The 27,852-nt window shown below is 42.0% G+C and overlaps 1 protein-coding gene across 2 annotated transcripts in view; it reads left to right on the forward strand.

The window, feature by feature from the left end:
• SPAG16 (sperm associated antigen 16) overlaps positions 1 to 27,852 on the forward strand; it is a 711,557-nt gene that overhangs the window by 43,814 nt on the left and 639,891 nt on the right. For both annotated transcript variants that reach the window (XM_074968104.1, XM_074968105.1), the window contains exon 9: positions 8,617 to 8,768. In XM_074968104.1, coding sequence (XP_074824205.1) covers positions 8,617 to 8,768 — 152 coding nt within the window. The remainder of the gene's footprint in view (positions 1 to 8,616; positions 8,769 to 27,852) is intronic.

Here is a 27,852-nt window from a genome sequence, read left to right on the forward strand (position 1 = left end):
TCTGTTGTCTGAACAGGAAGAGGTTTCTTCATCCCAACCGAGACCTCCCACACTGCATCTGATGGCTTGGGTGATTGACTGTATCTAATCTGAATCAGTCTACCAGACAACATTACAAATCAAAATGGACCAGATTTGTGACTTGGGATGACTGGGAAGGGCGTCTTTTCTGCTTCAGCATCCATGCCCTATGCTGTAGAGAATATTCCATCTTTTTAAAATATGAAGTGGTTAAGGATTCATTTGGTAACCATTTCTGCTTATCATACCTTAATTGCTGGTAGATCACTGTGTTTAATACAATTAAGAGGTTTATGAAGGGCTTATTTAATATGTATAGTCATTTGAGAGACCCTGTCCCTCTTGGGATCTCAATTTGGCTCTAGCCATGCTGATGAAACTACCCTTTGAATCTTTTGCTGAGTGTTCCTTGCGTTGTTTATCTATTAAAGTGGCTTTTATTGATATGCCAACTGCCAGAAGGTAAATGCTCTTGTGACTGACCCACCATTCATCATTTTTCATAAATGTAAGTGGTTCTTTAGCCTGACCTCAGGTTTTTACCAAAGGTGGGTTTCTGATTTTTATGTCAATCATTTCATTGATTTGGTGGGTTTTGTTTTTCAAAACCACATTCTAATAAAGGTGATTCAGCTTTACTTACTTTGGATGAAAGAAGAATCCTTGCTTATTATTACACAGAACTAAAAGGTTTTGTAAATCATCCAGATTGGTTTTTGTTTTTATGCTAAAAATTGCAGGGAATATATGGTTTCTTCCCAGACCATTTCTAGCTGCACTAAATAATGTATTGTTGAATGTTTTATTCTTTGGCAGAGACTTCTCTTCCAGGGACAATATGTCCACATTTCATTAGAGTTGTGGCAACCTCTCTTGCTTGACTTAAACAAGTCCCTGCTGTGGAGATTGGAAGAGCTGTTACCTGGAATTCTGTTCATGTTTTCAGTAAGCATTGTGCTTTGGACTTGGCCTCAAGGCCTATGCTGCTTTTGGTAGAGTGGCACCTCAGTCTCTATTGAGTTAGGACTCTGTCTCCACCTCCAAGTTATTTTCAGCACTGCTTATGAGTCTTTACCCTAAGTGGAAAAAGAAAAGGAGTACTTGTGGCACCTTAGAGACTAATCAATTTATTTGAGCATAAGCTTTCGTGAGCTACAGCTCACTTTGCTCAAATAAATTGGTTAGTCTCTAAGGTGCCACAAGTACTCCTTTTCTTTTTGTGAATACAGACTAACACGGCTGTTACTCTGATACCCTAAGTGGGAATATGTAGAGCCACTTGAACAGGAAAAGAAGGTTACTTGTAACTCCAGTTCTTCAAGATGGCTTTGTATAGTCCTATTCCCCACTCACCGTCCTGTCTTTGTCAGGGTCTAATTGCTTTTTGTTCCCCGACATTGCAGTGGATGGAACTGAGATGGTAGAAGGCACTCCACTCCTTATATAGTCTTGCTCTCAGGATGTCCAGAAATCCGGAAAGGGAAGGGGCTGGTGGTGAGAGAGTGCTCTAATGGATACTGCTGGGAGAAGGTTTTACCATACGGCATCACAAGACAGTACAGTACCCATAAGTGTGACTATGCAGAACCATTTTGAAGAACTCTCTGGTTACAAATAAGTAACCTTTCTTTACTTTTAATTGTCTGAAATATTTTCTTAGGGCTAGATTCTGATACCTTTTACTCACATGCAGTAGTACCTTACTCATCAGTAAGTCCACTTTAAATCTTAAAGAACAAGGAGTACTTGTGGAGATCTTAAGTTATAAATAAATGTGTAAACCTTGTGCCAGTGGAGGGGTCCTTGTTCATCTTTGTCACATTTCAGGCCAGGAAATGGAGTATAGGCTTCTTGTTGTATGCCAGTTCAGGGGGGGTAGGTGCTGTTGCCTGAAGGCCTGGAGCATGGGTTCCTCTTCTGTGCTAGTGCTTTGTATTATGAGTGCTCCATCTGTCTTTCATATTATACAAAGCTTTCATTTGTTAGGTGATTCAAAGAACCACTGTCCTGCTATTCACACACACTTACTTATTGTCCCAAAATCTTGAGCATTTGATAATACCAAAAAAGTGACAAGCAGGGGAGTACTTATAAATAAATAAAATCACTTTACATATCCAGTACAAATTATTAAACTCATCAGTCATCCACACGCCCACACAAGCTTTGATTTACCTCATCCCACTACTTCACCCTGCAAATGCTATTTCATTTCACTCCCTTCTAGCGCCATTGGCTCTCATGCTTTTTATTGCTCTGTGTTGGTCTCACTCATGTCTCAATGGGCAGTGTGTTTTTATTCAGTCAGTCTGCACTGCATACTGAAAGATGGTAACATATCCTGCAGCATGTCGTCAAAAGATTTTTCTGGCGATGATGTATTTGAAGCCTTGAGAGGTGGACCTATGCACAGATGTAAACAGGACAAATGTTGGTGGCAGTCTTTTTCTGAATTTGATGATCGCTTATAGGGAGCCAGCATACTGAGTGGAGGGCACGTGTGATGTGCTCACAGTAGCCTGTGTAGCTGAGGATGTCCATTGCTGCACTTTGTACTAGCTGTAGTTACTCCAGGGCTGATAGCTTCATGCCCCTATAAACTGAATTGGTATAGTACAGTTTCCCATCACTGTCCTCTGTGTGTGTCCGTACAGTTAGCTCTCAAACCTCTTTTGTACATTTCCCTGGACTGCTGCTGCATCTGTTAGCAAGGACAGTAGTATCTCACGATCAACTGTGTGGTATGTTGCAGAAAGGCTCAAGAGAATGGTTCTCCTCCCTCTAGCCATTGATAGAAGGAAATTGTCCATCAGTGCCACTAATGCTGTTTCCATTCCATATCCTGACCTGACCAGATTGGCTTTGGCTAGATGAGCTAGAAAGTGGCTTTACTAGCTTCTCTATGACATACTGGATGGTAGGTAGCTCAGTGCAAGGGGTTCTTCGTTGTTGGTCAGACTATTACATACCTCCTCTGTCTCCTTCAAATATGCAACACTCATAGTAGATTACAGAACTATTTTTCTGAATTTGGCAGCCAGATCTGATGCCCAATTCAGGAAAATTGTCTGAGACTTACTATTTACCTATTTATTTATTGGCGGTAACACCCACTATGTTTAAGTGCTTTCCAAATACTTTAAAAGGATGATTCCTGCTCTAAGGCACTAGTTCCTCGCAGACCTACCTCCTGTCATGGTTGTTACCGCTGTTTAATCTCTTGCAAGTGTGTCTGCATTCATGTGTGGTCCCAACAATCACTGCTCTTCTAGAGTGTTCTGACTTGGCACTTATGGGGCCTAATCTAATGCCTACTGAAGCAAATAGAAGTCTTTCCACTGATTTCAATGGACACTGGATCAGGCCCAAGGTATCTGCATATTTCCCCAAGGTTGGATCTATACAGACTATCATCCTACACCCCAATTACTGGTAAGTAACACTTCTTTGTTTGGGCCTTCCTTTTCTGTCCTCTTCTATTTTGCTTAAGGGTAATACAAATGGTCATTTGCTCTACAAATCTGTGTGATCTTCAGGGCATGCTACAAAGCCCATGTTTTTACCTTGGTTTCTGCAGATGCATGGCCATTATAAGGACTGGTACTTGTGCAAGGTAAAATGTAGTCACTCAAATAACTTGGGTTGAGTTGATTTAATCTTTGGTCAATTATTCTCTGACTTTGGGGTGAGAAACCTCTGCTGCTCAGTCTCTTATGTGACTGTTTTTAGTTGATGCCAAAGGTACTTAGACACATTTTTGTCAATTTTTAAATCTAAATAACTATATGGGTTTGTATTGTAATACTTTGTACAATTGTCTTTGGCTGCATGACCTAGCATCTCAACCTTGCACATTATTTTCTGGTTGTAACGGAACAACATAAAATAAATAAAGTGAAGAGAACTTAAATGTAAAATTGTGTGTGACTAACCTTAGCAACCATGTGCTTCAACTGAACTTTCTAAATGTGAGGGAAGAGGTGCTCGCCCTTTGCCTGTTCCACACTTGATGTGTAAATGTCATTCTCTCCATTTATGGGCATGCCAGAGTTGATAGAATATAGCATGTAAGCAATTTTTTACACATTTTGAGGGAGTGATAGTTATTTTCTACCATCTGCATCCAAACTCCTAAAATACTCTTGTACGTTTTGAAATGGTTGTTCTCTGACATATCAAGTCAATTATATATTTAAACTCTGGGTTTCATGGATTTAAAATGGGTGTCATAAATTAGAGACCAGATTGTGCCAATATGGGGCGGCTCCACATTGTTGGCAGTGCTGAGCTTCGTCATCCCTGGGAAACTTTGGGTGGCGTGCCTCAGGATGGGGAGGCATAATCTCTCAGGTCTCTAGAGAGCAGGAGGAGTGCACGTCCCTTTGAAGGGTGCAGCCTGCCCCAACCTCATGTGTGCTTAGCCAATTCCAGGGTGAAAGTGGGATGGACGGAGCAAGACCCCTTCCTGCTGTATAGGGGCACATAGATAGAACACGTCCTGCACGCCCTGAGCACAGGGCTGCTATTTTGTCTGGTGGGAGGAATAAAAGGGTGAAGTCTGCTTTCGCTCTCGTTCTCTCAACAACCACTTGAAGTCCAGATACAGTAGAAGGGAGATGTGGAGTAATGTTTACTTACTGCATCAAGTCTATTTTACCCAGTGTCCATTGCAAATCAATAGCGCTCTCTCACGCGTCCTACTTAACGCTGTCGGACATGTACTCCATGATCAGCAAGATGTTATAAAGGAGTTTGTCGATATACCCCTTTGCACATCATGATAAAAATGTGTTCCCCAGACTTCCATCAAAAATCGGAGTGATCCGTGACCTCTCTGATTATTTAGTTGTCATATTAATTTTGTTGAGTTACTTGCCTTTCAATTTTTTTAAAGTGATAGTGTATGTACAGCTGCTCTTTTGGGAAGTCAAGTGCTGGGAAACAATATGTTGCTTGTGTGAGACTCAGCAGAGGTTGGAAACAGCATTCTCAACCTCCACACGTCTTTCTAATTCAGAACATACATGCAGACTTGCTATGTGCGGCTACTGGGTTTTGGGAAGTAGCCAACAAGGTGGGTCCTCCGCTCCTATGCTAATTTTGCATATTGTGGATTTGTGTTATGCATGTTCCAAACATATAAACATTTTCCCCTTCTCTGATGCCTTGTGGAGCACTCATCTACAGTATGGATTGGACGTACAGCATTTCTCTGTATGAACTCCCTATTGTTTTGGCCACTGGTGTAGCAAGAATGCTGAGGTTCTCTTCGCTTTGGCCCGAACATGCAACATAAGAAAGTTCAGAATTTGGCCTTTCTCTTTCAGAGCTAGCTCCACAGATCATCCAACCTGATCTATACCTAAAACTTGGGTCAACCTAGTTACATCATTCAGGAGTGTGAAAAACTATAGACACTGCTAGGCCTAGCTACAGCCTCTTGAGAGGGTGGATTTGCTACCTTAACAGAAAAACACCTTCTCTTGCTATAGCAAGTGTCTGTGTTACAGTGCTATAGCAGTGTACCTGAAGCTGTGCTGCTGTAGTGTTTGTAGTGTAGAAATAGCTTCAGTGTTGTCCCCATCTGTCTGTAGCTGTAGGGGACAGAATCAGAGCTGATGGATAGCTGATGAGGGACTAGTCCCCACCTTCCAGAGAGTCCTCAGTTGTGTTCTGTGTCCTCTAGCTACTGGCAGGGCAGTGGAATCCAGCACCTTCTGCAAGAGAGAATTAAAACAAAACTGCAGAACTGATTTGTGTTCTGTCTGGAATTTACCACAGCACCTGCGCAGGTAACAGACTAGAAGGATGGTGGAGAAAGGTCCAAAGTGGATACCAAGACAGTGTCCCTCGGTTGCCCTGGAATTTGCAGCTGTTAAAGTTATTTAACACTCTGCCTGTAGCTCCATCAGATGTTTGCTCTTTTTTTAACTATTAGGTATAAGTATGATTCCCTCCTCCGGTTTCCTAAATAAATAAGTACAAGTTAGTAATTGGAAATCCTCTTAAAGGGCCAGTTGAGCAAAGCACTTTAGCGCTCAACTAACTTCAAGCGTGTGCATACCAACTGGAGTCCCTACTCTCATGCTTCCTTTTAAGACTCCTCACATGCTAAAGAGTTTGGCTGTACTGGGACCAGGGCCCAAAAGGATACAATATTAGAGCCAGTAAAAAAAAAAAAAAAAAAAAAGGTAAATTGAGATTTTTTTAATTGAGAAGAGGGACGGCTATTTTGTGAAAATATTAATGAAAAATGTGCCCATGTTGAATATGAACTTCTTTTTAACCTGCCCTGTCCAAAATTTGAACTAGGAGCCTACACAGAGAAGGGCTAATATTTGTTCACTGAATTATTATTTGCTTGTATTGCTGTAGTAATGGACTAGGCTCCCATTGTGGTAGGTGTTGTACACAGAACAAAAAGACAGTTCCTGACCCCAAAGTTCTAAGTAATCATTGTTCTGGCTTACGTATATATTTGAACCCAGCACTGCTATTAGAATTGGTTCAGAAAACCATGCAATGAAATTGTTACCAGCTCAGTATATTTCTTGTATTCTCTGGAATCTGCAGCTGTTTATTACCCAATTATGAAGTCTAACTCAATGACTTTCTTCGTGGTTGAATTAACCCACTTCTAAGCCTGTTACCATGTTTCCTCCTTCCTTGATCTGATGTAACTGCTCTCAGGATGTCATGGAAAAGGAAATTTCAAAGGCATTAGTTGTAATACTTAGACCTGACTGACCTTTTCCAAGCACAAGCCAGTCAGAATGGGAAACATGAGCTGTTACCATTTTATAGAGTATAATCACAATCCTTTAGATTTTGGTCATTCTTTCAAGCAGTTACTGACTTTTTAAGCTCTTTAACTTTCATGGTTCTGTGGTGGTTTATAAATATGTATATTTCACAAGCGCAAACAAACCCAATGTCCCATGATCATCATAATTGCGAGTGGGTGATAGTTATTGAGTGAGGGGGAAATCTTCCACATGAATAAAACAATTCTGCATTATATAGTACTTCAGGAAATGTTATTCATAGCGTTTACTGCAGTAGTCTTCACTCTTAAAGAATTGATAATAGGGCTAGTCTGTTTTGTAAGACACAGTTCTTTTCACCTTTTTGTAGCTTTTATTGGAGTTCATCATACAGAAGGTTTTGATCCTCATTTAATCCAACTTATGCATCCTGTTTTTTTGAGAGTTAGAATTTCACGACTGAACTGAACTTTACTTACAAAGAGCAGATTTTATTAGATGTGTATGTTTAATTTTGTTTGTTTCAGCCTAGTTATTTTATGTGTTTAGTGCCGTACAAATAAAATGTTTTGGTTCGGTAGCAATCCTGGGGGGAAAAAAAAATAGGGTTGAACAAAACATTTCTTTAGATCCCAAATGAAATGTTTTGTATTGATTTTGAGAGCCTTTTAATCTTTTACATTTACAAAAAAAATGAAGGAAATTTTGAAATGGAATTTCTGAATGTTTTGTTTTGACATTTTGTAACTTTTTTGTGGGTTTTGTTTTTCACAAACAATTTGGCAAAACATTTCAGCGTGTCATATCTGCCATTTTTTTTTTGCTCTCCTCTTCCTCCTCTTCCCCCCCCCCCCCAAAAAAAAAAATTCAGCTGAAAAATGTTGCCCAGTTCTACATGTGATGTTTTAAGGTTGGGATTTGCAAAAGAGACTTAAGAGCCCAAATCCCATGGAAATTCAGTGTTCCATTCTTACTCCCCCAGGGGTGGAGGATCCATCCCAACGCAATACCAACATGCACAGTATCCCATATGATTGCAATGGAAACTTTCCAAATATGAAGCAGATGTAAACCAATGTAATCCTATCTGCCTTAGTCTGTGGACAACCTGAAAGACTGTGAAATTTCCCATTCATCTCAGTGAAGCAGTAACTGTCAAATCTGATGACAATTTAAATGTCAACATTAACTATTTTACTGCTGATTATTTTAGCAGAAACATCAAGCAAATGTGTTTCTGTGTCAGGTTTGGGAGGCAACGGCAGACACTGGGATGGAATACAATGGGGAAGCTTTTTGTGCTGGAGTGAAAATTCAAACGCCTGCTCTGTACGTTTTGTACGCCCTCTCTACATTTGTGGGAAAGGAAAGAGGAGGTGCATTCCTTCCTCCGCAGCTATTTCCTGGGTTCCAAAATAATTTCCCCACCTTCTTGGATGCCAAAAATTACAATTCTCCCCTATCTAGTTACCAAAAACCTGCAGCTTTTCTTTGACTACTACAGTGTTCTTCATATTTTCAATACCAGAATCTGCAGCATGCTGAAATTCTGGGGCATTGTAATAAAAGTTAAGTGGATTCACACTCAGAACTTGTATTAAAGGGGCTGAACGGAGTGGAAGAGTCGTATGCATAATTTTAGAGTTATTGATACGTGCAACCTTGGTTACTTGGATATCACTTTATTTCAAAGACCTACTTTGCATGAATTTCAGCTTCCAGTTCTGTTTAGTTTTTCACACTGAGATTATTGCTAGGTAAATGAATTTTTTTTTTAAGAAGAATAAGAGAAATAAGTTCTAAGAGGATGAAATAGTTTTTTATTTTATAGCAGGTCATAGGTGTGAAAGGGAGGATGGAAGACAGGGTCCTACACAGAAAGCTGTTCAAGAAAACAGGGAGCAAAAATATCTGTATGCTGGCGTTGCTCCATATGATCCTGCCAAAGATCCAACAAAGCAGAAGGGGAAGAGGTATTCAAAGGTATGAAACGCTCATTGAATCTAAACTAATCTTCTGTGTTTTACTAAGTTAGTGGAAAGATAGTGAGTCAATGTAACTGAGAGCAGTCTGGCTCTATATTCTCACATGTTCAGACAATGAATGTAGGGTAAACATCTGATCATAGAACTGATCATAGAAGGTTAGGATTGGAAGGGACCTCGGGAGGTCATCTAGTCCAACCCCCTGCTTGAAGCAGGACCAATCCCCAATTTCTGCCTCAGATCCCTAAATGGCCCCCTCAAGGATCAAACTCTCAACCCTGGGTTTAGCAGGCCAATGCTCAAACCACTGAGCTATCCCTCCCCCCTAACCATTAAAGAGCTCTTGAGTTTGTATCTTTCTAGCTTGATTATCTGAACAGAATAGTTCAGATAATTGAATGGAGTTGTAAGAATATACAGGACTAGTGAGGTTGGGTCAGAAGTCCTGCCTTGGGAGCCCAATCACTGGGTGGGTGACAGTGAGTGAGTGCACTAGGATAGGGAGCGCACAGAAGCTGCACTAGGAACTATACTGCAGTTCAAAACTCTAAGCAGAAGTTCTGACTGCAGTCTTACTTCTGTGTATCACATGCTCTTAGTAGGGATCCTGGCCCATGCTGTAGGGCTTGTAAACTTTGCAAGAGTTTCAGTTCTGTTCATTTTGTGTCTTCAGGGGTCAGAAACACCAGAGTTGTTCCAGGTATTGGCCTACAGAGAGGGGACAGGACCGGGCGGGGAGTGGAAAAATCTGATTGCTTGTTTCTGGTCAGCTAAGATGTCCAAGTTGGTGTTCAACAAGATATGCAGTTGCTCGAGTTTGCAGGCTGTGGTCTCCTCCTAAATAATTTAAAACAAAATTTTGTTGCTTATTTTGCTATGCTTGTCTAAGAGGATTTCTTCAGATTTTTCTTGTTTTGCTTGGATTATTGTGCTGGGGTTTCTCATTTTTAGTCTCTTGATTTTAATGTGTTTTAATTTCACTTAATTTTATGTGGAGAGTTTTTTGTCCTCACTTTAATATTAACTAAAATACTATGGTCCTCACCAGTCTGAGACTGAGTCATAGTGGGGGACCATACAATGATTTCTTTTCCCCAAATTAAAGTAAAAATTCGAATATCTAAAACTATGTAAGGCTCTAAAATTGCTACAGCAGCCTACTCTTGCTTGGCTGGCAGCAACTGTTGGAGCCTTTTTGGGGGGGAGAGGCTTTTGACTACCTGAATGTAGCTGGAAAGTCCAGCCCCAGTCTTGTCCCTCCCTATCTCCGCAGACTTCTGATTAAGCTTGCATAGCAGTGAATTCCTTGCATGGTTCCATCTCTTATTCTGCAAAGACATTGCTTCTGTGGTTGACATCAGCGAGGTCCCTCCACTCTGACTAGTGCTTAGTTTTATTTTTCTGTTCCTTCCCTCCTCTTTCTACCCCTTTCTCTGGGTAACAGCTCAGTTCTATCACTCTCTATTTGGTCCTTCTCCTCGCTGTATACCTGAGGCAGGTCAGTTCTGGCCTGTCTCCCTTCCTGTTATCTGAATACTGCTGTGCCTCATGCCACACTCAGCCCAGGCCCAGTCTCCTTCAATGAATCTTTCCAGTGGTCAGGAAATTTAATCCTTTGACTTACCTGGAAAGCACTTGTATTTATCTCTGGCTGCTGGGCAACTCTATTTTTCTCAGCCTGGCGGGTCAGAGATACATGAACTCCACAGAGCACTGGGGTAAAGATTAAATCCTGGCCCTACTTAAGTGAAAGGGACTTTTACTATTGACTTCAGTGGGGCCAACATTTCACCCTTGGAAATTATAAGGTCTCTTCTCCTATTACATTACAATGCTAATTGACTGGATCTGGCAGGCTTCTCTGCTGCAATGGATTTTATAAGCCCCAGGTGAATCCTATCCAGGTACCCTGAAGTCTTTTTTAGCTCCTGGAGCTAGTTTAGAAAACTAGAGAATAAGTCCAAAAATAGCCTACTAAATATTCTAGGAATAATCAAGTATACTACTCCTTGTTGAAGTGACAAAATAAACCAAATCTGGCATTTTAGGAAAGAAAGTTAGATATTTTTTCCCAAGAGTGAAAAATCTCTGATTTTTAAAAAATCTCATGACTATATTGTTCCAAAACGTTCCCTTTGGTGGAAAAGCATGCATGAGAAACTATAGGTGCATTGTTTGTTTATTTTTGGCCAAGCTGGAGATGGTGGGGGAAAGCCAAAATCTGCTTTAAAACAGAAAGCTGGTGATATCAGAGAGCTATTTATATCAGACTACCGTCTCTCCATAATAATTTCTGTCTTGTAATTCTCCTCCCCCATATCTACTGAAATACAGTTCTACTTTTGAGAAGTGATTCTAATAATTATACTTTTACTAAATTTCCTAGGTGCCTCCTCCAAGTGGGAAAGATTAGGCTTTTGATTGACTGCTTTATCCCTGTTAGATCTCCACTATAATGATGATGGGGATCAGACCAGTGGAGGTTTCCTCAATTGCATTGTTTGCAGCAGAAAAGCCTGGTAAAACATGCCAGATCTTAAGCAGATTGGTCCCTCACTTAATCATGGTCTGTTCAGGACATTGCAGTTTGTGCTGAAGATAATGTCACAGGTGATGGGCCTGATTCTTATTTACATTAAGACCCCTTTAAGTGCTCTGGTGGTATAAAGGGAATTTAAGTGGAGGTAAATTAAAGTTACACTCACTGTAAAGCCCCTTTACTACTCTGGATGTGTAAAGCGGTCTTAGTGTAAATACAAATCAGGCCTCATAAATTCAGGAGAGGAGTAAGCAACAGGGATCAATACAAATTAATAATCCTGTCCTTTATCATGAAAGAGGGAAAGAGACATAAAAGAAACCATGTGAGATATAAATAGAATTGACTGTAAAAAGAATGTTTTCCATAACTTTTCAGGAGGGCTCAGAGTGTTTAAAGCTTAGCAGAAGTCAGAGACAGTGAACTGTTCATCTACAATTAGTAAGAGATCTTATACTTTCAAGGATAGCCACCTGGATTACATTATTACCAGTTAAAAAATGGAAAAAAACCAAACCACTCAGGAAGTGTCTTTGGTACAAAAATTAGAAAATATTTGTATTAAATTTACTGTTCAAACATGAATGAGCTCTAACAATTAAAGTGTTTTTTAAATCTTTTGAGAACACTGCGGTCCAACCATCTGCTAAACAGTGATCTCTTGGTTTGATTTGCTCAGTGTCAACTAGCTACAAATATGGCCAGTAGCTGAGTTATCAAGTTTTCTCCAAGGACAGTCAAACACTTCAGTATCCCAATGTCTTATAAAAGCTGATGTTTAATTTAAAACCCAAGGTGTCTTTGTTATAAAACCTACAATAACAGTGAAAAAGCAGCAAGGGATTTCTGTGCAGGGAATGGCTTTTCCTGGTTCCAAAAGCTTTGTTTCAAGACTTAATTAGGTCATAAAATAACAGGTGAGGAAACAATAATATCAAAATCCCTACTCTGTAATTTTCCTATATCAATTGCATCAATACCTCATAGGTTAAGCATTTGAATCTAATATTCCATAAGACATTTACTTTAATGAAAAAACTCTTACAGCTCAGACAACCTTTTGATAATATGATTGTCTATATATATCTGGAGTAGATTTTATTAATTGATTTTCTTTATTTTCTTATTAATTTATGTCTGATTTCAGATAGAGTGCACTTTGTAGTTGAATTTTTGTGTTTTTTTTTTTTAATTAGCAAAGCAGGTTCAGCTTGTATTCTTGTATGTATTCCGGCAGTAATTTATTGTAAGATGTAATTTCATTTTCTAAAGTTTTTATTAGGTGCAAAACTTTATTGAAAGATGCATTGTAAAGGTCTGGGGCTGAGATATTTTCTACCACTGTGGAATAGAGGTTGAAAATGATGATGGCAAATGACACTTAAATTGGTTTAGAGAAATAAAATGCAATAATGATAGGAATAACAGCTCTTTGTAATTATTAGGTATATGTCTCTTGATAAGATGATATGTGCGTGCATGTATGTAAGAAGTCTGAGTTGTTCCTTAGAACTGAAAAGCTCTTTGGAAAAGGTACAAAAAATAGAGTGAAAAAACGAAGACCCTGATCCTGCAAACATGTATGTAAATAAATAACTCTCTAGGCCTAGATCTTTAGCTGATGTAAATTAGTACATCTCCACTGACTTCAGTGGAGCTATGCCATTTTCGACCAGCTTAGGATCTGGCCCCTTGAGTTCAGTTCACATGCCTGTAGTTACCAATATGCACGTGTATTTGCAGGAGTGGGACATCAGACTTTTAAAACTGTTTCTGTGACTCATGTAGGTATTGCTACATAGTAACCTTATAATTCTTATCTTTACTGAAATATTCAAGGCATAATAAATCGGTGGAGCAAGAAAAAACCTTTTTTATTGCAAAATGTTTTTCCAAAGGAATTTACACAGCACCTGTGGTGGTCTTTTATGTAAGAATTGTATTTCAACGATATCATATTCCCCTTCGTCTCTGCTTTGAGATACCATTTAGTGGGCTTAGGAAGAATTCCTATCTCCCTTCTTACTCCTGCTTCCCGCCAGGGGATGTTCATACCACTCACATCTCTCTCCTCAACAATGTCAAGCTATTGTGTTTCTGCAAATGTAGGCATCAAGAGCCTGTTCTACCACCCACTGAAGTCAATAGATGTCTTTCCACTGATTTTAATGGGCTTTGAAGCTGGACTCAAGAGTCTGTTACCATCCTGGGGTTAGGAGGAGGAGGAAATCCTTTGTGAGGTAAACCCTCACTTTTGCAACTCCAGTTATAGTGATTTGGGGGAATAGGGGAGAAACTTACATTGTAGGAGGGTTCCCCTGCATTTTCCTTGGAGTGAATGCATGCAATATTCTGTTTGTAGTGGCTGATGGTGGCCTCATTCTTAGGATATACAGTGGGCCTTTTCCATGTGTGAGAAAAATTAAAAATTTATTCTTTGAGTAGTGTCCCTATGGGTGCTCCACTGTATGTGTATGTGTGCCCGAGTGCCTCTAATCGGAGATTTTTGGTAGCAGTGTCTATTGAGCCCACACATGTGTTCTCCCTCCCTCATGGTCGGCTTCGAGGCTATCTAGCACTGTGCAAGTGGACCCCCCCCTCCCCCTGCAGTTCCTTCTCAACCGCCTTTGGCCTTGAGAGCGAGCAGTCGTCCCTTCCTTTTCTGTGTCATTAGCATAAGTAGTTGTTGTTCTTGTTTCTTTTGTTCTCCTTAATAGTTATTGTTTCCTTTTTACTCCGTTGGGATTAAAGAAAAAAAAAGGAAAAGAAAAAACCTTTAGTTTACATTTCCTGCCCTGTGTGGGGGGGATTCCCCCTCCCCCCAGGCATTTAGAAGACTTTTTTTAACTGAAAAAACTTAAAGGAAAAGAGGAGGAGGAGGAAGAGGAAAGAAGACCTTTCTTCTGCATTCCTCACTGCTAGAGGATATTAGCCCCTGGCCCAGGGGCATGCCTGGTTCCAGGAGGTGCCTCTCCTGCAAGGAGTTGATTCCTGTAATGGCCAGACACTCTCCCTGTGTCTTGTGCCTGGGAGAGTCCCACAGAAGTGTTCCCCTGCCACAGCTAAAATTGCAGTCTCACAGGAACTGGGAGCTCCTTTTGGAGAAGGCACTTCAGTCTCCAGGGGACTCTGGTTGCTGACCACGGAGCCTTTAACTTCAAAGGGGATAGAGTTGTGGAAAAACGAGCAGACTCTCCCTGTAAAGGCTCGTAAAAAGGGCTCCAAATCATTGGCCAGCTAGGGGCGTTCCCCAGTACTGCCACCTCCGCACCAACGGCACCAAAAAACATGGGCTCCAAGTCATTGGCCAGCCAGAGGGGCTCCCCAGTGTGGCCACCTTGGTACTGACAGCTCTGAAGCACAGTACCCAGAAGGGGGCCTCTGCTATGAGCTCTGCCGCACGCCTGGAGAAGCCAGGGGCTCAGGCTCTAAGGCAATGATACCACCCCCTAAGGAGAGAGACAATTACTGTACCATCTCTAAAAGAGTGGCACACACAACTTTTGGTACCAGATGCAAGAAAACTCCCATCTGGGGAGCACTCTGCACTTCCTCAACCATCGGTACCAACGAAGTACCACGGACACTCCTCTGCGGTACCAAATGAGCCCACTGTATGAGCTCCCTGGAGACCTGATAGTTGGGGAAGAACTGCAATCCCCAGTACTTGGCACTGGGGCCCCAGTACCAAGCACATCCCAGCACCTAGAATCACTCTCCACTCCAGGCCATGTACCACCAATACCCCAGTCAGCACCACCGTTACCCAGTGATGAGTCTGACGGGGGCCAGGAGAAGGTCATTTCCCCTGGCTGCACATCGTGGTCCACTGTTACAAATCAAGGGTCCTGATCATGGTACGGGCCCCCTGAGGAAACCCCACCACCCATGCCACCCCCAATGGCTGTGTTGCAATCCTTGGGTGATGTACACATCCCACACATTGCGACCGTCCAGTGTCTCTCAGAGAGAGTCCACCAGGTGGTCGTCTACAGCCAGGTGGTCGTCTAAATTCTCAGAATGGGTCAGTTAGTAGCCAGACTGGTGCTAGAGACAGCATTGGACATAGCCAATACAGTGATCTGCCCTGTGTTCATGACTGTGGTAATGTGGTGGGCTTCTTGGCTACACCTTTCTGGGTTGCCCAAAGAGCTGCAGAAGACTTCCAGTTTAAAGGGCCCAAACTCTTCATGGAGAAGATAGATTCTTCTCTCCACACCCTGAAGGATTCCCAGGCCACATTACACTCCTTAGAAATCGACACCGTGGGACAGAAGAGAAGATGTAGCCCTCTGTTACAGCATAGGTCACAGCCTCCTCAATACCTACCATCTCAGTGCTGTTACGAGTCGCAGAGTAAGAGGACCAGCGCTCAGAAATGGAAGCAGTCTGCACCTTAATTCATGACCGCTGACCGCCTCTTCTAAGCACATTTGACAGGTTGGTTGAGGGCCCAAACAATTACATCTTGCAACATCAGCTGCCATCTACACACCAGTCATGTCCCTTCAGAAGTCGCCTGGCCCTCTTTCACAGCAGTTGGGAGAATATCACCTCTGACAGATGGGTCCTGGAGATTATTTAAAAGGGTTATGCCATTCAGTTCATGACCCTCCCCGATTCCAACCCTCCTTCCCCATTCCTCTTCAGGGACCCTTCTCACGAGAACCTATTTCATCAGGAAATATATCACTTGTTATGCCTCGGGGCCATAAAAGCAGTCCCGGTGCATCTCAAGAGCAAGGAGTTTTACTCTCATTATTTCCTGATCCCCAAGGCGAAGGGAGGTTGGAGGCCCATTCTAGATCTAAGGGCATTAAACAAATACGCAAAGGCGTAGACATTCAAGATGATCACACTAGCAGCCATTATTCCAGCTCTAGCAAGGAGATTTGATTTCCGGGCCTCGACCTGCAAGATGTCTACCTCCATATCTCGACAGAATAATCGTACAGGAGATTCCTGTGGTTTGGGCAGGACCATTATCAGTACAGAATGCTCCACCCAGGGTATTCTCCAAGGTTCTCTCCATTGTAGTGGCGCACTAACCCTGTTTCAGTTACTGGAGTTTGAGCGCCAGTCTCAATGCAGTACAAGCAAGAGCGTTCCTCCCCCTACACAGACTCACTGCCCTGGGACAGATGCCTCCCTAATAGGCTGGGGAGCTCATCTACATAACCACAAGGTTCATGGCAAGTGGTCTTCCACAGAAGTGACTCTCGATATCACTCTTTTGGAGCCAAGGGCTGTCAGGAACACCTGTGCACACTTTCTGCCTTTCATCAAGAAACCCACATGAAGGTTTTACATAAATTACCAAGGGGGTGTCATATCTCCCTCCCTCTGCACAGAAGCACTCAAACTTTTGAATTGGTGCATCATCACAATGTGCTCATCTCGGCTGTCTCTGTCTAGCAGGGATACAGAATGTGACAGCTGACCATCTCGGTCATAATTTTTCTCATGACCACGAATGGAAACTGAAGTCAGAGGTGCTTTGAGAGATATTCGCTCTTTGGGGGATCTTGACTACGGATCTCTCTGCTGCTTACCGGAACAAGAAATGTCCTTGTTATCGCTCCAGGGCCGGTCTTGGGGAAACATTCACTGGGAGATGTCCTCATCCTCCCATGGGACAGGGACTTCTTGTATGCCTTTTCCCAGTTTCCTCTTCTTTCCAAGGTCCTGTTGAAAATTCAACAAGACAAAGCGAGAGTTATTCTGATTGCCCTTCCTGGCCAAGACAAGTCTAGTTCCCTGACCTGACACAGATGGCAATATGTCATCTGGTTCCTCTTCAGCCTATTTCTTACCTGCTCTCTCAAAACAACGGGCTGATCCTTCACCCCAACCGGTGGGTCCTCCACTTTCAGGCTTAGTTCCAAGGCTTAGAGGCAAAATGCTCTGACGAGCTGAAAAACATGTTGCTCCAGCCAGAAGTTGATCACTCGATGTAATTACCTACAAAATGGGAATGATTCCAAGTTTGTTGTCATTCTAAACACATAACCCAACCTCATCTTCCCTCCATCTGATTTTATATTACATTTTAGACCTCAAGAGGTCAAAACTCTCTCTCAACTCTCTTTAGGGTACATATCATGGATAAAACTGCTTTCCACCGCCAGGTAGAGAGATACTCCTGTGTTTGCTCACCCGTGGATGCATAGATTTCTTGAGGGCATTGGGAATCTCTTCCCACGTGTGAGACCACCTGTTTCAACCTGGGATCTTAACCTAGTTCTCAGGGCTTTGACTAGACCTCTATTTGAGTCCATGGCAACTTTCTCTCTCACACCTGTCCATGACTACAGCATTTCTAATTGCCATCAGCTGAGCTAGCTGTATCGGAGAAATAGCAATCCTGATGGCACACCCACCGAGTATGGTCTTTTTTTAAAGACAAAGTAACTGAGGCCACATCCCAAGTTTCTCCCTAAAGTTGCCTCCGCTTTCCATATGAATTAACAGATCTATCTTCCTGTTTTTCCCCCCAAAACCACATTGTGATATCAGCGAGGCAATTCTCCATAAGCTAGATGTTAGAAGAGCACTAACATTCTACTTGGACAGGACTAAGGACTTCAGGAAGTCCCCTAAACTCCTTCCTTTCACTCATGGAAAGATCCAAACGCTGTGCAATATCAGCTCAAGCACTATCCAAAGGGATCTCTGGTTGCATTATCACTGTTAAGGGCACAACCTGCGGCCTCCATCCAGAGTCTATACATACTCCATGAGGTCAATTTCTACTTAGGGACATCTTTAAGGAATGTGACGGATCTTGGAAATCTGCAGAGCAGCAACTTGGGCCTCTGCCCACACTTTCACAGAACATTATGCGATCACTGGAAATTCAGCCTCTGATGCCATCTTCAACTCCACAGTAATCTCTTTAGTAACAGAATCCACAGAAGCAGGGCCATCCCTAGCTATTCTGGGGCCCTATGCAGTTCCCCCCCCCCCCCGGCCCACAGGGAGGGGGTATGGGGCCCCAGACCTCTGTGGAGGGGGGGGGAGGAGCTGGCTTGGGGGGCAAGGGGGAACCGCCCCACAGCACTCACGGGCGATACGGCTGGGGCCGGGTCGCTGCACTTCCTGCTGCCGGTGAGTGCAGGCCCGGTCCTGCTGTAGTCCTCAGGGGAGTGGGGGCAGGACTGGGGTGGAACAGGGGCAGGAAGAGGCGGGGCGGGGGTGGAGAACGGGCAGGGGCCATGGGGAAGATGCGGGGCAGGGGCTGGAGCAGCACGCAGCTTGGTGCCCCAAATTTCCTAGTGCCCTACACAGCTGCGTACTTTGCGTATGGGGCCCTCTACAGAAGTCCCAGCCTCCAGTGGTGGCTGCTGCTCAGGAGTCACTTACAGTGGAGCAGATGCATATGTTTCAGTTCCATGAAGATGTGGAAAATGGGTCTTCTCTTTGGCTATCTCATAGTTTCGATTCTTGTAAAGCTAAACTGCTAGGCATCAGCTCTGACATGGTGATCTCACGGCGTTCTTCCACTTCACCTGAGATCTCACCATTTCAGAGAATAACAGGCATGTAACCTTCAATAAAAAGGATACCATCACTATGCAGTGAGAAAAATAGGCATATGTTAAGCTTTCACGATGACCCCGAACCAAACCCAAGATTAAGAAGGATGCCCGTAAACAAGGAACACGAAGAATGTTAAGATGTTATTTGTGGACTTCGTAGTAACTTCCTACCTGCTTCTTGGGACTCAGTGAGGATTGATAGATTTTGCAATCTGGTTTTTTTGGACATTGTCTATAATCTGGTGGAGTGTGAGGAATCATAATTGTTCTTTGCCTATCAAGATTTTGCTGATTTTAGGATGTCATTTTTTCTCATATGTACTTTCTACTATGAACCTCCCCATTACTGATATTGGGTGGGGTTTTGTGATGCTTCTTTGGAGTGTCAGTGTTTTGGTGGCCATGACAGTTGAGAGGGTAGGTATGGCAAGATATCTGGCACCGAATTCTACAGGTAGCAATTTAGTTATGATAGAATATCTAGGAGCTAAAATATATTTTAACAAAAATATGTAAGCATAAGAGTGTTTAAACTACTTGTACTGTCCTTATTTGATAGTGGTATGTATCTGAAAGCTTTATCACCAGCCAGATGTGCAATCCCTACTTTGCCATTTTTGAAATGCAAGGACAGGTTGTGATTTTAATTCTACTGACTTGGGACTCTGCCAGACTTTTCAGCTTAGACACATTTTTAGAAAAGGTCAGGATATGTCTCTTAGTTTGTCCACCTTTTCCCCTCCTTAGTGTTTGCAGGCAGTCATAGTCTGTTTGCTGGAGATCTATACATGTGGTGATCTACAGCTCAAACTAAGTGAAGCATCCTCGGTCAAAGCATGTCTAGGAGTCTAGTCTGGGAGTAGGTTCTGTGCCAGGCAGGCTGGAGACAGCCAAGAGCTGTCAGTCAGAAGGGTCCTCTTAAAAAACCCACACACTGCATCCAGGACTACGACATTCTCCCCTCCTCCCCCCGCACTTTTGGTATGTGACAGCAATGATTTGCAACTTAAATACCTCACCACACTTTTTTGTCTTTAAAAATCTTATTAGCTCATTTGGGGTTACGTTGAGCAGCTTTACTCATCTACTCTCCGCCAAAGCAAGAACACTTCTTTCGCAAAAAGATAAAAGGTGGCCACTGGTGTCCTCTCCGTCAAACCAGGGGAGGCTCCCTTGTACAGGGAAAATCAGGAATCCTTCTGCTGTGGGTGAGCCACATGGAAAGGGTAAGTCCTTTGCTTTGGCACCTATAGCACTCTGCTTCATTCAATGTACACCCTAACGATAAACAACGAATTAGGCAAAGGCCTATGATTTGGTAGCCTATTGTCTAAGAAATAATATATGCTAAGGGAATGAGAGGCTGTATTGGAATGCACATATGAGGGTGGCAGAGCTCGAATTGCATAACTACAATTCATTTCAGCATTGCCTGGCTTTTGAGGACTTAAATGTGTTGTCTTAATGATTTGTTATTTTAATTGAAGTGGCTAATGCCTTTTAAAAAACCCTAAGGAAATCATTTGTATCATTCATATTGTTACTGGGCTCTGTGATAGAGTGTGGATCCCACACAGGCCCTGAAAGGGTTAATGAGGGCCTGAGAGGCCAATTACATTATGTGGTGGGCGGGGAGGAGGAGGAGAAGAGTGCCAACCTTAATTAGAGAGGAAGTCCCACGGGGAGGAGCTGAGTAGTGATGAAAGCTGAAGAAAGTTGAGAGTGGAAAAGGGAGCTGCAGGTAGAAAGTGAAGAACTCTGCAGTCACTGTCTGGGACTAGGTTGTGAGGAAAGAACCCATGGAGAAATTTGTCCTGAGATCCTCTCCCAAGGTGGGGGAGGGGGAGTGTGGCCAGAGTCCTGGGGAGTCTGGCAAGAGGCCAAAAGAGAGAGAGAGACAGCAGCCACTGGGTGTGTAGCAGGCTTTATTGGCAAGCCTCCATAAAAGGGCTGGATTTGAACTTGCTAGGTGAGAGCTCTGAGAGGTGCTCAGTGGAGGAATAGAGCAGCAGAAAGGGATAGGAGGTTTAAGTTTATATACCTTTAGTTTAGGATTTTTGTTAGAGGATTCAGAGGACAGCTTGAAGGGTATGTCTACACTGTAGCTAGGAGTGAGCCTCCCGGACTGGGTAGACACACTTGCTCTAGCATCACTCAAGTGAGCATGCTAAAAATAGCAGTGTGGACATTGTGGCTCGGTGGAGACTCAGGCTAGCCAGCTGAGTTCAGACCCATGGGGCTGGGTGGACTTGAGATCCTGAGCTGTCCACGCTGTTGTTTTTAGTGCATTAGCTCAAGCAGAACTAGCGCAGATCTGTCTATTTGGGCTGAGAGGCTTGCTCCCAGTTACAGTGTAGACCACCTGAGAATCCTGGTCCTTGGGAAGGGGGCGAAGGCACTGAGAAAAGGGTGTGAGGACCATGAGTCCCAGAGATGGGGCCGAAGACCATTTTCTAAGGACATTACTGTTTTATGTTGGACTTTGTTACCCCAGAAGGTGTGGACTAAATTGTGCCCTGGCCTGAAGGCCAAGTCATGCGAAGAGGCAGACCACTCGATCATGTGAAGGGTAGTCATTGGCTGGGGGCACCAGATGGGGAGAGTGCTGCTACATCATGTCTAACCATAAGTAGGTGCTCAAGTGGTGAGTCCAACCCCCTTCATGGGGTCCAATTGTATATGGGCGTACACTCTCTCTCTCTCTCGCGCGCGTGGTCATTCACGTACAGCCTCATAAGCAGGCTTGGCAGAATTCTATGTTTTAAAATAATGAGATAAATATCTAAACTTTCTACCGGTAATATTTACGTGCTAACATGAAAAGGCAGCAAAAGAGATAGTGCCAGCACAATTTTTTTCCAGTTTGAATGTTCTTTTAACATAGTTACCTGAGATTTTTCTAAGGTTTTTGTTCTTTTTCATATTTATAATGTTTTATTAATTTTGCCAAATACAACAAATATATCAAAATACCAGATTCATCATAGTACACAAAGTAAGTAAAGAGGGTTAGGATAAAGGGAGGGGAGGGAAAGTGACATATCTATCTTTATGGTTATCTACTTTAAGCTTAGACCTCTAAAAAGACATCAAAAATTGCTTTGAATTTTTTGGGCATTCTCCTTCTGTGGAATGCCAGTCATTTGCTAGTTGCAAGGTCAAAAATATCATTGAGCCAGGCATCAATATTTGGTGGAGATCGACTTTTCTATTTTTTCAGGATCCATTTTTTTAGCAACCAAAGCTGCACATTGGAACCATGCTGCCTTGTTACTAGGTAACTTCCATGTATCATGAATATAGCCAGAATGAAGTTTAAGGGGGAGGGCTCCAATGTAGCCAGTTTTTGTTATCTTTAAAGGAAAGCAAAAAGACTAAAAATTGCAGGAATGTACTATTTAGTGCACCACACAAGGTTTGGAGGAGAGAGCCCCTCTCCTGGGACCCTTAGGAGCCGCAAAAAAAAAAAAAAAAAAAAAAAAATCTGACACAAAGGTTTGCCTCATTCACTTTGCGGCACAATATATGCACTGATGTTTGTATGCATGTCTTGATCTTTGATTATATATTTGAGGTCAGTGTAAGTCAATGATGAAAAATTATATGGCAGAGGAAAACTTGCTGAATCTATTCACTGCTCATTTCCAGACCTGTTAACGGTTGCATTATTTTGAAAGGTATAGAAATTTGAAAAGAAAATTAATTTTCAGAGGTGTTACATGAATTCCAATGAAACATAATTTCAACCTTAAGTTCTTTTTTTATTTAAGATTTTTGCAGAATAAATTTTAGTCTACAGTGATGAATTTCATCACAATTCAAGTTTGTCATATAAACAGTTGGATAGCACAATGGGTCCTGATCTTGACTGGTGTATCTAAGTGCCACTATAATACAAATAATGCTTGACTTTGTGATCCATACACAATTATATCAAAATGTTGAAAAGGAAAAATGTATTTGAACAGGAAGAATAATCACCCATGATATATTTTTAAAGTAATATTCTTCCAAAATGAACATTCTTAATACCTTTGTGTCAACTGTCCGAAATGGGCCCTCTTGATTATCACTTGAAAAGTTTTTTTTTTTTTTTCCCCTGCTGATAATAGCGCCTCTTATTTAGCCTCTTACAGTTGGTATGGGTACTTCCACCTTTTTATGTTCTCTGTATGTATAAATATCTTCTTACTATATGTTCCATTCTATGCATGCGATGAAGTGGGCTGTAGCCCACGAAAGCTTATGCTCAAATAAATTTTAGTCTCTAAGGTGCCACAAGTACTCCTGTTCTTTTTTGCTGATAGACTAACACAGCTGCTACTCTGAAACCATTCTAAATACAGAATTCTGTAGTTGTTCTACGTTAGTGTTCAGGGATATGGTTAAAAAGAAAGAGTATGCATGCTACAGTACTGTATACTTACCAAAATGAAAAATTGATGTAAATTGAATGAGACCATAGTTAGCAATACTAATTGTTTTTCTATTTTTCCATTTTAATGTAGTTCAGTTTTAATTATTCATGCATAATACTGGATCCCTTTCAATTTACAGAAATGTGATTGAAATGTAAAATAAGCACTCAAAAGCCTAAAGTCTGGAGGAAGGGGCTCAGGTGCTCATTTAGTGTAGTATTTATATTTGAAATTAACAATTCTGTGTTGAATCATAGATTTTCACTCTTAAATCTTTTCCCCCAATATTTAAACAAAGCTTTTGCATATGCAAACATCTCCTTAAGAAAAATGAAATTCATTTTTCATGAAGCCTAAATGTAAATGTTGAATCTCTCTAATATACCACAAGCATCCTGGTCGTAAACATGGTATTAGCTCTGCTATTCATCCTATTCTGTGTTGTTTACATTGTATACTTGACTTCTGGGAGTAAAAAATAAAGTCTTAATTGCTTTGGATAGAATATACTGGAGGTGTTAAATGAAAGAAAATGCTAAGGTTACACTCCAAATAGTTTATGAATTAATAACCAGATTATTCCCCTAACCATTGCAGCTATGATCCATTGAGATGTTGGCTATATCTTTTAAAAACAAGTAGTTTTTGCTTAAGCAGTTTTAAGTGTCTGTATAAATATATACACACACTATTGTATATGGTTGTGATGGTATATAATCCCCATTCTGATCTGGAAGCAGTTAACTTACAGTCAGAGTCTCCATTAGCCCTTCTCCAGGTGCATCTGTATTGACTGTTAGGGCTGGGTGTAGGATTTGAAAAAAGGAGGAAGCTTAGTAGTTGAGGGGAGGAGGAAGGGGGAAAAGAACAGACCAGCTTCTCCAAGGGTGAGCTGGAAGCCCGACTAAAATAAGCTGCAGTTTGCCTGAACCCCTGAATAAGGGGAGGAGTGTGCCAACCTCTGCACCATGGGGTTGATTTAGGCACAGAAGCCTGTTTACACTTCCATTTTGAGACTTTTCAGTTAGCCAGTTTTTAATCCATTCAATGTGTGCCATGTTGATTCTGTATTGTTCTATTCCTTAATCAAAATGCCATGTAGTACCTAGTCAGTGCCTTACAGAAGTCTCAATGTATTACATGAACACGACTATCTTTATCAGCCAAACATGACATCTTCCCCCATCCGCCCCCAAAAAATCAGTTAGGTTGCAATACCCATGTTGTTTAGCATTAATTATGTTACTCTCCTTTAATTCTATATTAATTGAGCCTGTATCAGCTGTTCCATTATTTGAATGGCAGGACTATACTGACCTGGAGTGTCCTCTTGATACTTTTAAAATATTGGCACAACATTAGCCGCCTTCCCATTCTCTGGAATTCCACCAGTGTTTGAAAACTTATTGAAAATCAATATTAATAATTCAGAGAGCTCCTCGGCTCAACCAGCTTTTTAAAAATACTTGGATGCAAGTTGTCTTGATGTACTGATTTTAAAATGTCTGTTTTTATTAGCTGTTTTTTAACATCCTCCTTAGTCACTGTTGGAGTAGAAAATTATATAGTTATACGATACCAATGCATCATCTGGCTTTTTCCCAAATACAGAACCAAAATAATTGATGGTGCCTGTGAAGAGGTTTGCTCCCCCAGACTCTGCCTAGTAGTTGGGCGAGGGCATGACAGGTGGTCTTCTACCTTGGAGCCCCCTGTTGACAGCCCCTCTGGCCCTATAGCAGTCTGTGCCCTTTTGTGGCTTAGCCCTCTAGCTGGGCTACAAGTGTGTCCACCCCTTCAGGGGTATGTAGAGGGTCCAGAGAAAGGTTAGTTCTGCTGCCCAGCAAGGGGCTTTAGGACTTTGGCCAGATGAAGCCTGGACTTGGGACTCTCTAGGATATGGGGTCTCTCTCGTCCTGAGTATTTGGTATCAGAGAGAGGCATTTTGCCTCCAGCCGCTTCACAGGGCATGCAGGGGAGCATGGGCCCACCTTCTCTATTGGAGTCCAATCCAGGGCCCAAAAGTTAGGTAGCTGAGTCTTCAACCCTGGAGTGCTATGCAGCTGCTTCTGTGGATCACTTCCTACTGGTCTCCCTATGCAAGAGAGAAAAGCAAAGGCTTGTAAACAAAAACAAAACAAAAAAAAATCGAAAAAGAAATCTTCAACCGTGCAAATGTCCAGAATGCTTTTCACTCAGAAGGTCACGAAGACCACCAATAGTTAGGGGCTCCAGCAGCAGGACCTTCCCCATGCTCCTTTTTGCAGAGCTTCAGCATGTAGCCACTTTGTTCCCCTTCAAGCCCCTCCTCCAGTCTGTGCATGCATGGGAGGTATGGTGGCCCAGAGCAGCTCCTTAACCCCTTCCTCTATAGTTTGTGGTTTATAAACCCCATCACTGTCTTTAAATCACCTGCAAAATGCATCATCTGCTCCATCAGCAGATGATCTCATTTACACAGGGCCAGATGGTGATAGCTTTACTCCAGTGAAATCATTGTACGTCACAAGTAGTCCCAGTGAAGTTAAGGGGATTTTTTTAAGCAGAAAGTGCCATGGGATTTTTAATACTCACTAGTGTTTTCATATCTCATCCTGCTGCTGCTTTAGCAATTTTCCTCTTTCATTCAGTCTAATTCCTGTCTTGCATGCTCCAGCTTTCTATTCCCCCCCTCTTCCGTAAAACAGTAAGGCCTTTCTACTCGTGCATTGCATTAAAAAAGAAATGACCCCTCAACCTTTAAAAGTCTCTTGGTGTAGCATTTTGTTTATAAAAAATGGTAGCTAAAAATAGAATACTGCTGCTTCAGGTAGGGGTGATATTATTTTATGCACGACAGATTCAATTTAAAATTTTTTTGTGTGTCTAGTTTGTCATTTCTTTGTTTTTGAAGTTTTCCTTTTTATCGTTTAGTACCAATGTCTGTGCAGTGCAGATAATGTACTGCATATTGTAAGTCATCTAAAGGAGATCAGTCAATCAAAATTGTGATTTATTGTGCATACAAGGATCTCGTATTTTTGCAGGAATGCCTCACTCAAACAATAGAAAGCAAACAAGCGTTACAAATCCCACAAAACGTTTCTGCAGGACTCCTAAACAAATCTTACTCTTGAAGTAATAGGGCAAAAATTGAGACTGTCTGCTGTGATTTAAATCAGTTGTAAGGAATTTTCACAGGTTAACAAGCAAAAGAACAAATAAACAAAAAAAAGTGGTGGGGGTGGGGGAATCCCAGACCTACTGGATTTTTAAAAATATTGTCAGAGCACCATTCCTTCCTTCATGTGTGTGACACCCTTCATAATAGGACTAAATCCATCCCACTTACATACTGGGAGACTTAAATAGCATGTACTGATACTATTAAATGTTTAACAGAACTAAGTAATGTAACTTTATCAGTTAGCAATGAAGCATATAGCTGCAGCACCTCTTTGTGTGTCAGCTATTTAAGGTGTCTTCTTGCATGCCCTTAGCATAAGAGAGAGGCTTAGCTTTTCTTTGTAGTTCTCACGCTATAGCAATACACAGTAGAGTGATCTTACATAAGAGATTTCCAGGCTTGATCCTTGACATTTCTCTTTTTTTAAAAAAAAGTCATTGTATAGTATGGATACACCAGCTTGGAGACGGCACATAAACGCATTCATAAAGGACTCAGTGGAGACTTAAAATGGTATATCTGTGTTGTGTTAAAATTCAAACAACAATGATTATGGAACAGTAGCCAAACGGTGTTGTGGTTTTTTTTTTCTTTTCTTTTCCAATTGCAAATACAGTTAACACAGGGATGGGCAGGGATGGTTGGATGGCATGGAGCTGTGATACCCGGTCTTGGCATGTGGGGTTTTGCGGGAGAGAGGTTGAGGGAATATATGGCTGGGGGAAGAAACTGGTTAGGGGTAGAGAGACATAAAGGAGGTGCAGGGGACTGCGTGTGGTAAATGTTAATTAGTGTTATCTTTTAATTTGCGGTAATGTTGTACCTAGTAACCCTCATCAAAGATCAGGGCCCCATTGTGCTAGGCACTTGGCAGACATGTCTATCGAAGGACACAGTAAGACACAAACTCCCTCATTTTAAACTTAGCAAAAGAGAATGCACTTCAGATTCATAGCCAGTGGTACATAGGAGAATGATGTGGCCAGCTTTACATCCAGCTGTCTTTGAGTGTCCTAATGGCTCAAGTACCCATTTTGCAGCTGGGTGAACTGGTGGTGGCTTTTCAGTGTGAGAGTACGCGAGACTCAAAGTCATGATCTTAAGGACCACAGTCAAGCTTCTTAACAATATAAGCCAATATAAGCTTCTTAACAATATAAGATGAACTGACTACTTTGACAGGAGAAGGGCTCAAAGTTTTCACTGTGGATTTACCTTCTCCCTTTCCATTCCCTTCCACTGTTCACTACCCTCATCTCACACCAGGTATATCTCCCTACTTCCCACCTGTTCCTATTGACATCCATTAGCAAGTCTGAGGGGAGCCCTGCTCTTATAGGCCTCAGAAGAGAGATTGTGGACTTTATACAGAAACAGAGTTTTTAAATTGTGTTTTTAATTCAAAACCTTGAGGAATTGAC

The sequence above is a fragment of the Natator depressus genome, chromosome 11 (genome assembly GCF_965152275.1).
Source record: "Natator depressus isolate rNatDep1 chromosome 11, rNatDep2.hap1, whole genome shotgun sequence".
In the NCBI taxonomy this organism is placed as follows: domain Eukaryota; kingdom Metazoa; phylum Chordata; order Testudines; family Cheloniidae; genus Natator; species Natator depressus.